Source organism: Cuculus canorus, chromosome 2 (genome assembly GCF_017976375.1).
Source record: "Cuculus canorus isolate bCucCan1 chromosome 2, bCucCan1.pri, whole genome shotgun sequence".
Classification (NCBI taxonomy): Eukaryota; Metazoa; Chordata; class Aves; order Cuculiformes; family Cuculidae; genus Cuculus; species Cuculus canorus.
In genome coordinates, this window is record NC_071402.1 from 136,546,027 (window position 1) to 136,556,705 (window position 10,679).

A 10,679-nucleotide genomic window follows, 5' to 3' on the forward strand; every position below is an offset into this window, starting at 1 on the left:
TGCTTCTTTGTATACAGTGATTATTTCTGTGGTAAACATGGTACATCAATTATACAGACCGTGTTGTAAAAAAATCCTATCTATATTCTTTGAAGCAATGGATAGATTTGTTTTCAACAGTAAGGTAAAACATTAATGATGACTGCAATATGCCCATATACCTTTGCATCATATTAATAAAAAGTCTCAAATACCATTGGGTTGCAAAATAAAAGTCTGAAAACATAGGTCAATCATATAGATAGCACCACCACACTCAGTAATGACTGTGACCTTTGCCGATTACCACTCTGTGGTAAGTTCATAAAAATTAGCAAACAAAAAAGCAGAGCTTTATTCTTCAAAATTATTATGTTGTGCTCATATTTATTAAAATAACCAAGACTGAACATGGGGCTTCAGCTCTGCAATTTATGAAAAAATCCTAAAGAACTAAAGGGGATCCATATCTGCTGCAAATCACGAAATGCAAATCATGAACTGCAAATATTAACATTTTACTTCAAGTTGAAATGACAATTCCATTATTCATCATAGAAAAGTATTTTGCTAAGGTAGGTCCTCCTATTCCTACCGTAAATACAAGGTCTCTTACAAATAAATGTGCTCTCCCATGCATAAATAAATCACATACATTCAGCTGCAAGGAAACAGATCAGTCAAAATAGCTCAAATGTAATTATACACGACCAAAAAGAATTCCACTGCAACAGAAATTGAATGGCTTGTACTTCAGGTCATTAGCTGAGTGCTGACCAGTACAATTTTAAATGTTACAATATACTAAGAAAAAAAAAAAAAAACCCAAACTTGAGAGAAATGTGTAAAGTATTTAATAAAATAAAACAGGAACTATGTTTACGTAAAACAAATTTAAAAATAACAAAAAAAAATCTGGCCTCTTGTCACATTTCAATAGATCAATTTATTTTTAAGCTTCTCTTACTTCCCTATGGCTGTTTATGCATCACAAAAAGTAAACGAGCCAAAAATAATCTTCCTCCAAATACACAGAATGAAATTCTGTACTAGCTTGTAACACTGGAAATCAGAAATCAAGTCTCATAATTAGCTGTTCTTTCCTAACAAACCCATGCTTACAGAATGGCACTTCAAACAATAAATCAAAAAAAAAAATAAAAAAAGGATGTGTTGTGTTGAAAGGTTTAAGAATGCGTGTACTTTCCATGAAGCTGAAACGCTCCCATGAACATACTGTTTAACTCTGGGCTAACCAAATATTCCAAATTCAGGAAAACAAAACTATTTTACTCATGAAAATATTCTGACAATACTGCAACATAGTCTGAGTGTCATCTTGAGGAGTGAGAAAATATTTTTTTTTATTTTAATAAGAAGGGGAGAAGAAACGTTGAGAGAACCCTTTAACAAAAAAAAAAAAAAAGAACCTTCTTTCTTCTCCTGCCATATAGCAGATCTCTTCTTGGATTTCACACCACCAACCATACCCTGTCAGAGATCTTGAACAGTTTACATTACTTCTTTTGAAGGATTAATCTAGACCGGCCCCGAGATAAAAAACAAAATGCACAATGAATTCCTACACTGAATTCCAGCTTGTTACTGTGAACTCAACATAAGAAAAGAAAAAAGGAATCCCACACATCTAGCAGTATATACACTGCTTTCACACAGTATTTGAGTTAGTCAGAGGAATACGTAGAGGGACAAGATAGTTTTGTACAAAACCTCAATTTATTTCAGAGAAATTAAAAATATGGTATTTAATATATATAAATTTCTATTCCTCTATAAATATAGATGATTTTGTGATAATGAACAGAAATAAATGCATACCAAATCCAAATAATTTTGCATTTCAGGGTATGGTAGCCATAGATAATGTTTATGAACCTAAGTACAGGCATTTGTAATATTAAAAAAGTTTAAAACAATACAATCAGGAGAGAAACAATCTGCTGTTTTTCATACAGAGGACTAAATACTCAAATGCATCTGTTGAAAGTTACAATTTCATTTTTAACTTTCTTTTTTTTGTATTAAGCACAATCCCACACACCCAGGAGCACACAAGGCAGTAGACACGCTGCACACATGGCATCTTATCTTTGCACTACGGAATGTTCTTACTGTACCGAAAAAAAAAAGCGGGGGGGGGGGGGGGAGGGTAAGGCGGAAAGACAGCAGAGACTCTTTACGGTTTCACATCCCACCAGAGTGCTTAAACATTCCGGTTTTCTGTTTTCCCTTCCTTTGTTTTTACTACTGGCAAAAATCACCACACCCTCATAATGCATAAAGAATTAAATGTCAATTGAATTGAAATTCAGGGGAACGGCAACTGCTCCAGTGTTTCCCAAGTGAAAAGCCAGCTTATGGATGTAATTAAGGGGGGGGGGGGGGGGGGGGGGGGGGGGGGGGGGGGGGGGGGGGGGGGGGGGGGGAAAGAATCAGAGTGCTGCGTTTTCTTCGGATGAAGCTGTTTTTACTGAGCCCGTCGCTGCTAACCCGCGGGAAGGAGCCGCCGGGGAGCGGCTCGCAGCGAGAGGGCAGCGCGGTGCCATCCGTGTCCCCATCCACCTCCCAAGCCTGCGGACGTGCTACAGGTGCAAACGACATTAAACCTCAGCTCCTACCACCAAACACGCCAACTCTTCTGTAACTATCTGGTGCATTTAAATAAGTTTTAAAGAACCGGGAGAGGGCACCCCGCCGGGCGGGGCTGCTCGTTGTTTCTACCCCCCCCTCCAAAAAAAAAGGGTCTGGCGGGTCCCGCCAGGCGAGGGGAAGCGGAGGGGCGGCTGTCTGTCCGTCCTGCCCCGGCGCTCCTCCCCAACCCCACCTCCACGGCCACCTACCCCTGGCAGCCCGGGACCGGGACCGCTCCGGGCTCTGCTGCTCTTGCAGATGGAACTCCCAACAAAAGCCATTACAAATCCTCGGAGGGCGGAGGTGGGGAGGGGAGAAAAAAGGGCTTTGTTTTTTTCTTTTACCGGCAGTTTTTGCCATCCTGCCCTATGAAATAAAAATCCAACACCCCCCACCCCCTTTTTTTTTCAAATTAAGGAAAAAAAGAGGGTGCAGGTGAGGAACCGAAATCCGCAAATGGGTTAAAAGTGTCCTAAATAATTAAAAAAGTTGAGAATTTTTTTTTTGTAATTTAAATACAAATATACTTACAAAATCTTACAGAGGCTATTTACATCCCTCTCCCCCAACCTGACAGAGCCGGCCCGGGAGAAGCAGGGAGGGCTGCCCACCTGCCTCGCCCTCCTCTCCTGCCGCCCGCGGAAAACACTCGCAGGCCCCAAAGTTTGCCCAGGCTGGAAAAGGAGCTGCTTCCCAAGGCTGAGCCCCGGTCCTCCGGCTGCCCACTGTCCCCTGGTTCTAGCGGGCAGGGCTCTCAGACGGTGGTCTCTCCCTGCTTGCTGTTGGTCAGCCTGGTATAAAACTTCCTCCAGGAGTTCAGGGTTTTCCCAGACCAGATCCAGAAGCCCGAGGTGATGCCCACAATCAAGGTCATGAGATACTTGATCATGAAGACGGTGAAGTCGGGGCTCATGGGTGGGTGATGGCTGCTGTGGTTGTTGGGGCACGGGATGGCATAGCTCTTACAGCTCTGTGTGACCCAGCTCCTCTCCCACTGTTCCCTAAAAGCTTGCTCATAAAAATAGCAGGCAATGACGATGGTGGCCGGCACCGTGTAGAGGACGCTGAAGATGCCTATCCTCACCATGAGCTTTTCCAGCTTCTCCGTCTTGGTGCCATCGTGCTTCATGATGGTCCGGATCCTGAAGAGGGACACGAAGCCAGCCAGCAGGAAGGAGGTGCCGATGAACAGGTAGACGAACAAGGGGGCCAGCACGAAGCCCCGAAGGGCATCCACGTTGTTGATGCCCACAAAGCAGACGCCGCTGAGGACGTCCCCATCCACCTGCCCCAGCGCCAGGATGGTGATGGTCTTGATAGCTGGCACGGCCCAGGCGGCCAGGTGGAAGTACTGGGAGTTGGCCTCAATGGCCTCGTGGCCCCACTTCATGCCGGCGGCCAGGAACCAGGTGAGGGACAGGATGACCCACCAGATGGAGCTGGCCATGCCGAAGAAGTAGAGCATCATGAAGAGGATGGTGCAACCCTCCCGCTTGGTGCCCTGCGCCACGGTGCGGGACCCGTCCTCGGTGAAGCGCTCGTTGCAGACCACCCTCTCCTCCAGGAGGAAGCCGGCGATGTAGGCCACGGCCACCGCCGTGTAGCAGCCCGAGAGGAAGATAATGGGCCGCTCGGGGTAGCTGAATCGCTTCATGTCGACCAGGTAGGTGAGGACGGTGAAGAGCGTGGAGGCGCAGCAGAGCACAGACCAGATGCCGATCCAGGTGCGGGAGAAGCGCAGCTCCTCGGGCCCGAAGTACATGAGCCCGTAGAGGCGGCCGGGCTCGCAGGGCGCCCCGCAGTCCTTCTCGCCCAAGAAGCGGTAGTTCAGGTAGGAGGGCACCTTCAGCGCCCGCGGGCAGGAGAAGCGCCCGCGGGCATCGCCGTGCCCGGCGCCCCGGTGCGGGTTGCTGGTCCAGCTCTCGGGGCGCAGCGCGGGCGTGGGGGTGCCGCGCTCCGAGGCGTTCTGCCCCACGCACAGCTCGCCCGCGCCGTGAACCGGGAACTTCTCGCAGCGCAGCGTGTCGGGCCACTGGAAGCCGAACTTGTTCATGAGGGCCTCGCAGCCCTGGCGAGCCCGCTCGCAGAGGGAGCGGCAGGGCGGCAGGGCCTGCTCCAGCACGGTGCACACCGGCGCGTACATGGAGCAGAGGAAGAACTTGAGCTCGGCCGAGCACTGCACCTTCACCAGAGGGTAGAACTGGTGCACCTCCAGCCCCGCGTCCTCCTGGTTGGTGTGGCCCAGCAGGTTGGGCATGATGGTCTGGTTGTAGGCGATGTCAGTGCAGAGCGGGATGGAGATGGGCTGGCAGTACCCGTGGTCCGGGATGGAGATGCCCCGCTCGCCGTTGTACTGCGGCGCGGGCGGCTGCCCCCGGGCCGGCAGCGCCGCCGCCCACAGCAGCACCAGCAGCAGCGGCAGCCCCGGGCACCGGCCGCCAACTTCCCCGCCGCCGCTCGCCGCCGGCTCGCGCCTCTCGGCCATGCTCAGTCGGTGCCGCCCGCCCGGCCGGGCTCTCGCCGCCCCGCCGCTGCTCTTCCCGGCCCGAACTTGCGCCTCATGAAGGGAGCGGCGGGCAGGGACGGGGCAGCCCCGGCCGCCACTCGCGCGGCTCAGCGCCCGCCGCGCCTCCGCCTAGCGCCGCCGCCTCCGCCGCCGCCGCCGCCTGACCATTTGTGCCGGCCCCTCGAGCCCGCGCCCCTCGCCGCGCCGCGCTCCCTCCGACCGGTTTCCAGGCGCCCCGCAGTCTGCCTTTCAACGGGAGGGAGGGGCCTTGAAACCGACGCCGAACTTTCCTGCGTAAGGGACCGTCTCGCAGCGCCTCGCCCGGGGGCGGGCGCGGGGCTGCCCCGAGCCAAGCACAAAGGCGGGGGGGCGGGGTGCCCGGGGTGGGCTCGAATCCCCCGGCGATGGTCGCGTTAAGGACGGCGAACCGCGCTCCTCGGCGGGGTCCGGGGAAGATGGAGCCGCCTGCCCCGGCGGGGAGGCAGCTGTGCTGTCCCGGCTCCGTTCACAGCCCGGGGGAATCGATAGCGGCCGGGTGGCGAGGGGCAGGGTTTGCCGGGCTCTGCCGCTGGGGGCTATCGGGGAGCTTCTTGGTGGGACCGGAGTCTAGGGGATGGGGTTATTGCCATAACTTGGGGCGCGGGCAGGAGCGCCGGCGGTTCGGGGCCAGAGGCTGCGGGGTTCCCGTCTCACACACGCAGCCGGTGGGCAAAGCTCGCTTCCCTCCAGAGACGCTTCAGGTATCTCTCTGCCGAGTTACCGCCACTATTTTATGGCCATGGTCCTCCTACCGTGTCTATAGCAGCAGCCTGAGAGAGGAAAGCAAGCAGAACAGCGCTTCCCAATGGGAAATGCCCCTTCCTCGCTCTGCCCGGTGGGCAGCTATTCTGGCTTAATTCAAGATAAACGCTGCGTGACTCGCAAATGCCTTCTGTCAGGTATCTGAAATGCCTGCTGTGTTCTGGGGAGGGGGTAAAAAGGCAGACAGTGGCGGCTGACAGTGGCCAGCTCTTTCTGTGCACCCAGAACCCCTTTGCTCGTGCAGAATGGGGTCTTGTTGGCTCTTCCAAAATACGTGATCTGGAAAAATCATGGAGGATGAATGGGGGATTTACTGTACTTGCTGGAATTCAATAAGAATAATAAACTGTGCTCCTGGAGAGGAGGAGAATCCTACCATGTTCTCCCAACTTTTGGTAACCAAGCCTTTGTGTAGTGGACATGAATGTCCTCGTATTTGGCTGATGGTTAATGCTGCCATTCAGAGCTGAACCAGGAATGAAACTTCTCCAGCCAGCCTGCTTTCTTCCTTTTCTGCAGCATGCTCCTACCCTTTCCACTTTGTACACTAATGAGCTGAAAAAATCCATTAGGAATAAAATAAGCCCAGCATTTATTTCTAGCTGTCACAGGTGGCAAGGGTTAATAAGAGACATCCGTATTTCTTGGATAGCTACAGAAAATTTGGACCATGCTATTTAGGCTGCTTTCTTTCTCCCAGCAGTGCTGTCCCACATTCAAACTAATTAATAGCAATATCTACGCCGTGTAATGACTGCAGGAGTAGGATCGTGTTTAGAAACTGCTGTTGATTGCTGATGTCCTGATGTGCTGAGGTTCATTGAGTTCTGTCAAGAACTGTCTCCTCAGAGGACCGTGGTTCAAAAATGATATGCACATATGCACAAATGATAACTTTTTCCATCTTCTGCTAAAAATAAGTTTGATTCCTTGCAAGTCGTATTTACGGTTTTAAGCTACAGATTTTGCTTTTCAGATTGACGTCAATAATTAAAATTAGTAACTTCTTTCTAGCACAAAACCTATTTTATAGTAAGCCCTAAATGACAGTATTGTTTTTCTGTTCATCCTAAATCAATTGAATACTGAATCTTTATATAGGAACGCATATTATATATGCTCTTTCTCATAGAAAATTGGTGTGAATTTCTAACTAATATCAGAAAGCCTCCATGGCTTACTGCTTGTGGTCTTGAGACTTGCACACACATCATACAATCTAGGAAAGGTAGCTGAGACACCTATAGTCCATCATTGGCTGGTTTAAACTCTCCGTGGGGATCTGCATTTTAAATGTTTAGGAAACACTTCTCAAATTGAAAACCACCGAAAAGTCGCTGTTCTGAGTTGCTGTGTGCAACAAGCCAGAAGAAAGGTGGGTAAATACAGGACAAGATTTGTACATGTAGATAATAGCTTTTTCCAGACTAACTGCTACAGAAGGAAAAGCAGACGAATTTCTGGGTTAACCATCTTTTTTTTTTAACTACCAAATCTAAGTGCAACTCGAGAAGAACTGCTTAGGGCTTAGATAGCAATCTATCAGTGAGACTAGCTCAGAAAGAAAAAGAGGAAGTGAGAATAGATGGGTATTGAGGGGGGAGAATGAGGGCTGAGAGTTCAGGGAAGTTCCTGGGACTTGCTGCTTTTAACTGTTTAATGATATTTCACGTAACAGAAGAAAATCCTGTGTGGAAAGAATCTTCCCAGAAGCACTTGTCCTACATTTCAAGCACCTCAAACCACAAAACTCATCATTAGAAGCATAATTCTTTGCGGTCTGAAACACCAGATGAGTTTAAACTGTGCCCAAGCAAGAAACATAAGAGGTGTTGATGCCCATCCACTACTACAGCAATACACACCTCCTACCGTCAAACCATCAGCATTCTCTGATCTTATATTTGCGGTAATACACTGTAGCATACTTCATTCCTTTAATGGCTGCTTTCCTGGTAGTTTTGCTATTGAAAATGACCACTCAGAAGAAGCATGAACACCCACAGGTGGTCTTTGTAGACCAAAACATGGGGCATTGGTGAGGGAGTTTCTCTCAAAACACAACATTCTCTCTCTGATCTTTGAGACCTGGAAACTACAGAACTTGTCTCACAAAGTGAGCATGGAAACCAGGTTTCCTAACTCTGCCCAACATCCAAAGTGAGGACTCAGTGGAGATGCTGGTCTGATAGTAGATTATAATTTCCGCCCTCCCTGTTTACTTCTCTCCAAATCAACAGACTGTAAAGGTAATTGTCTCTCCTTTTTACTTAGCCACTCTTTCTCCTATCCTTAACATCCTCTGCACCTTTACCATAATTAACGCCCTCTCTATTCTACAGCTACCATCTTCATCCTTTCAGAGCTGGCTTAATTCATAAATAGCTTAGGAAACGTTAAGCAATTGTTCTTAAAAACTGAGAGCTGCAGTTGGTGTTTCTAACTTGAAGAAAGGTTTGTCTAATTCTTCTGCCTATATGTCTTGATCTAATAAAAGATACTTCTTCATACAACTCTAGTACTGCACATCACATCCACAGGAGGCTACCACTGTGTGTCTGCCTTGTTCTTTTAATGATTCCTTAAGTATCCACCATGGCTGATGGGGAGAGGAGGCTGGACTGGATGCCACTTTTCTTGGGTCAGTACAATGGTGATCACGTTCTTACACCGTCAAATAGTGTCTTTTTTAAACCAGAGGCACTCTTCTTTTCCTGTCACATGGAAGGGGACCCCCAGTCTTCCATCCTCAGAGAAAACAGAATTAGGGCATCAAAATAGTACCTTAAAAGACATTTAAACTTCTACTTCAAAACAACGCACTGTTGTTGCTTGTTACAGTAGCCAGTAGGGGAAATTAGTTCTCTTGTCAGGTCAGAAGAGTACTGAATTTTGTCCTCTTACATCGTTTATATCCCAGTGCGTCCTCAGGTGTTCTAAGGGTGTTGTTTTGTACTGTTTACGGGGGGAGGGCAGCGATCTTTAGCCCCCCAAAAAGAAGCTATCTAAATTTTTAATTTTGGAGAGAAACAAAGCAAAAAGTAGTTGGAGTATTTTCTTGTTTTCCCTAAGTGGGTGGCAGAAATAGGATAGAGTGAATCCTTCCCTACCACAGCATTTAAGAAAACTTGTTTCTCTAGGGGAAATTGTTCAGCTTTATCTCACAGGCCTATATTGCAGACAGAAAATGCAATATAAGCACAAACTGTATTTGTAGTAAGGCTAATTAATAAAATCTAAACACAGATGATAACATAAATCTATGTTTGTCCACCGAATGACAGCAAAAGCTTTTTAGCTGATTCAAGATTTTGTGATTAAGTGCTAAATAAGAGGTTAAAAGTATGCTTATTATGATACAGTATGACAAGTTTGATTTTTGTCTCCCCTTGAGCATGAATCTTGACTGATAAGAGCAGTTAGTGGCTGGGCGGGGAGGGGTGTCAGTTCTGGATGAATAAAAAGGGGTTTTGATAGCTTGGTAGAGAGAAGGGTTCAAGTATGTAATCTGTGATGGGCGGCAGTGTGTATAGTACATTCATGAAGTCTCTCAGAGTGACCTAGGGGGTTCCAAATAAGACAGTATGGGTCCACAGCTTAGGTGAGTCTCATTTTGGCATCTCTCTCTTCAGTACTGGCAGCACACATCACAAGTCCTCATGATGCACAGACAAGGATGCTTGCTGAAAAATTGGTATGAACTATGTAAATGCAATGTAGGGAAGAAGAAGTGATTACAGTGTCATCCATCTCAAATTCTAAGATGAAATAGGGTACTTCCTTACATTGCCATATTAAAGCTACCATACAAAAATAAAATGAAATCCTTAATGCAGATGATACAAACTCCTTAAACTAAGTTGTTTGACCCTAGAAGTTGACACACACATCTACAGACCAAAATTCTTAAGAGAAATTATCTGTGTAAGACTCCCAACCAGCTTTTACAGCTGCATTGCAAAATCTACCTCACTTTGTAGATTTTGCCTGACATGGCCGTCTGCCCCAGGGCCACAGGTCATAGCATCTCACAGATATAGTCTTGCCAGAAGAACAAAATCTTTAAAATTTAAAAGCCTACCTTGGATATCGACTATTTCTTGGAACATCTAGAAGGCTCATGGAAGTATGCCTGTGCTGACAAAAATAGCAAACACATGCAGTGATTGGCAGAAAATCAGTAGGTGAACACAAACCCTACGTGATGGTGCACTTAGCAGCCAGAATACTTAATGCAGCAAAGGGTCTCAAGGCTGTATAACCAAGGGCTGAGAAAGTCATCTCAGTGCGCAGGCAGTTGTTACTAACAGGCATTTGACAAGATACCAAGTAATTCTCTTACCATGGGGTGTCCCAGGTCATCTTACCCTCAGATGGCTTTATATGTGCCTTTTATTAATTGGTTATATTAGTCTGCAATTGTCAATTTAGGTAAAAATTGTACTTTTATTTGTATTTGAGGGTTGTGGGAATAAGAGAAATAGAATGGAAAAGCAGCTCTAGCCACTAAAGTCAGCGGTAATTTACTCCTGCTGTGTGACACCTATTGTAACCCAAACTCCTACCGTGTAGCATGGACTAGGAATAAAGAGCAATCTTTGACTAGCACTTCTGTAAGTCAGTCCCCCATTACAGTGATTTTATATGCTTTAAAGAGGAGAAATGGTATGCACAATCAAAGCGGACTACAGAGAGTTTCTTCCTCCCAATACCCACAGCATTTTTCCCTTAATGCTGTTTA

General features: G+C 47.3%; 1 protein-coding gene across 1 annotated transcript; it reads right to left on the reverse strand.

The window, feature by feature from the left end:
• Positions 1-2,413: 2,413 nt before the first annotated feature.
• Positions 2,414-5,256, reverse strand: FZD1 (frizzled class receptor 1). Its single transcript, XM_009558895.2, has one exon. The coding sequence runs from the start codon at positions 5,114-5,116 to the stop codon at positions 3,386-3,388; it is 1,731 nt and encodes a 576-aa protein (XP_009557190.2). The 5' UTR covers positions 5,117-5,256; the 3' UTR covers positions 2,414-3,385.
• Between the last annotated feature and the right edge of the window lie 5,423 nt (positions 5,257-10,679).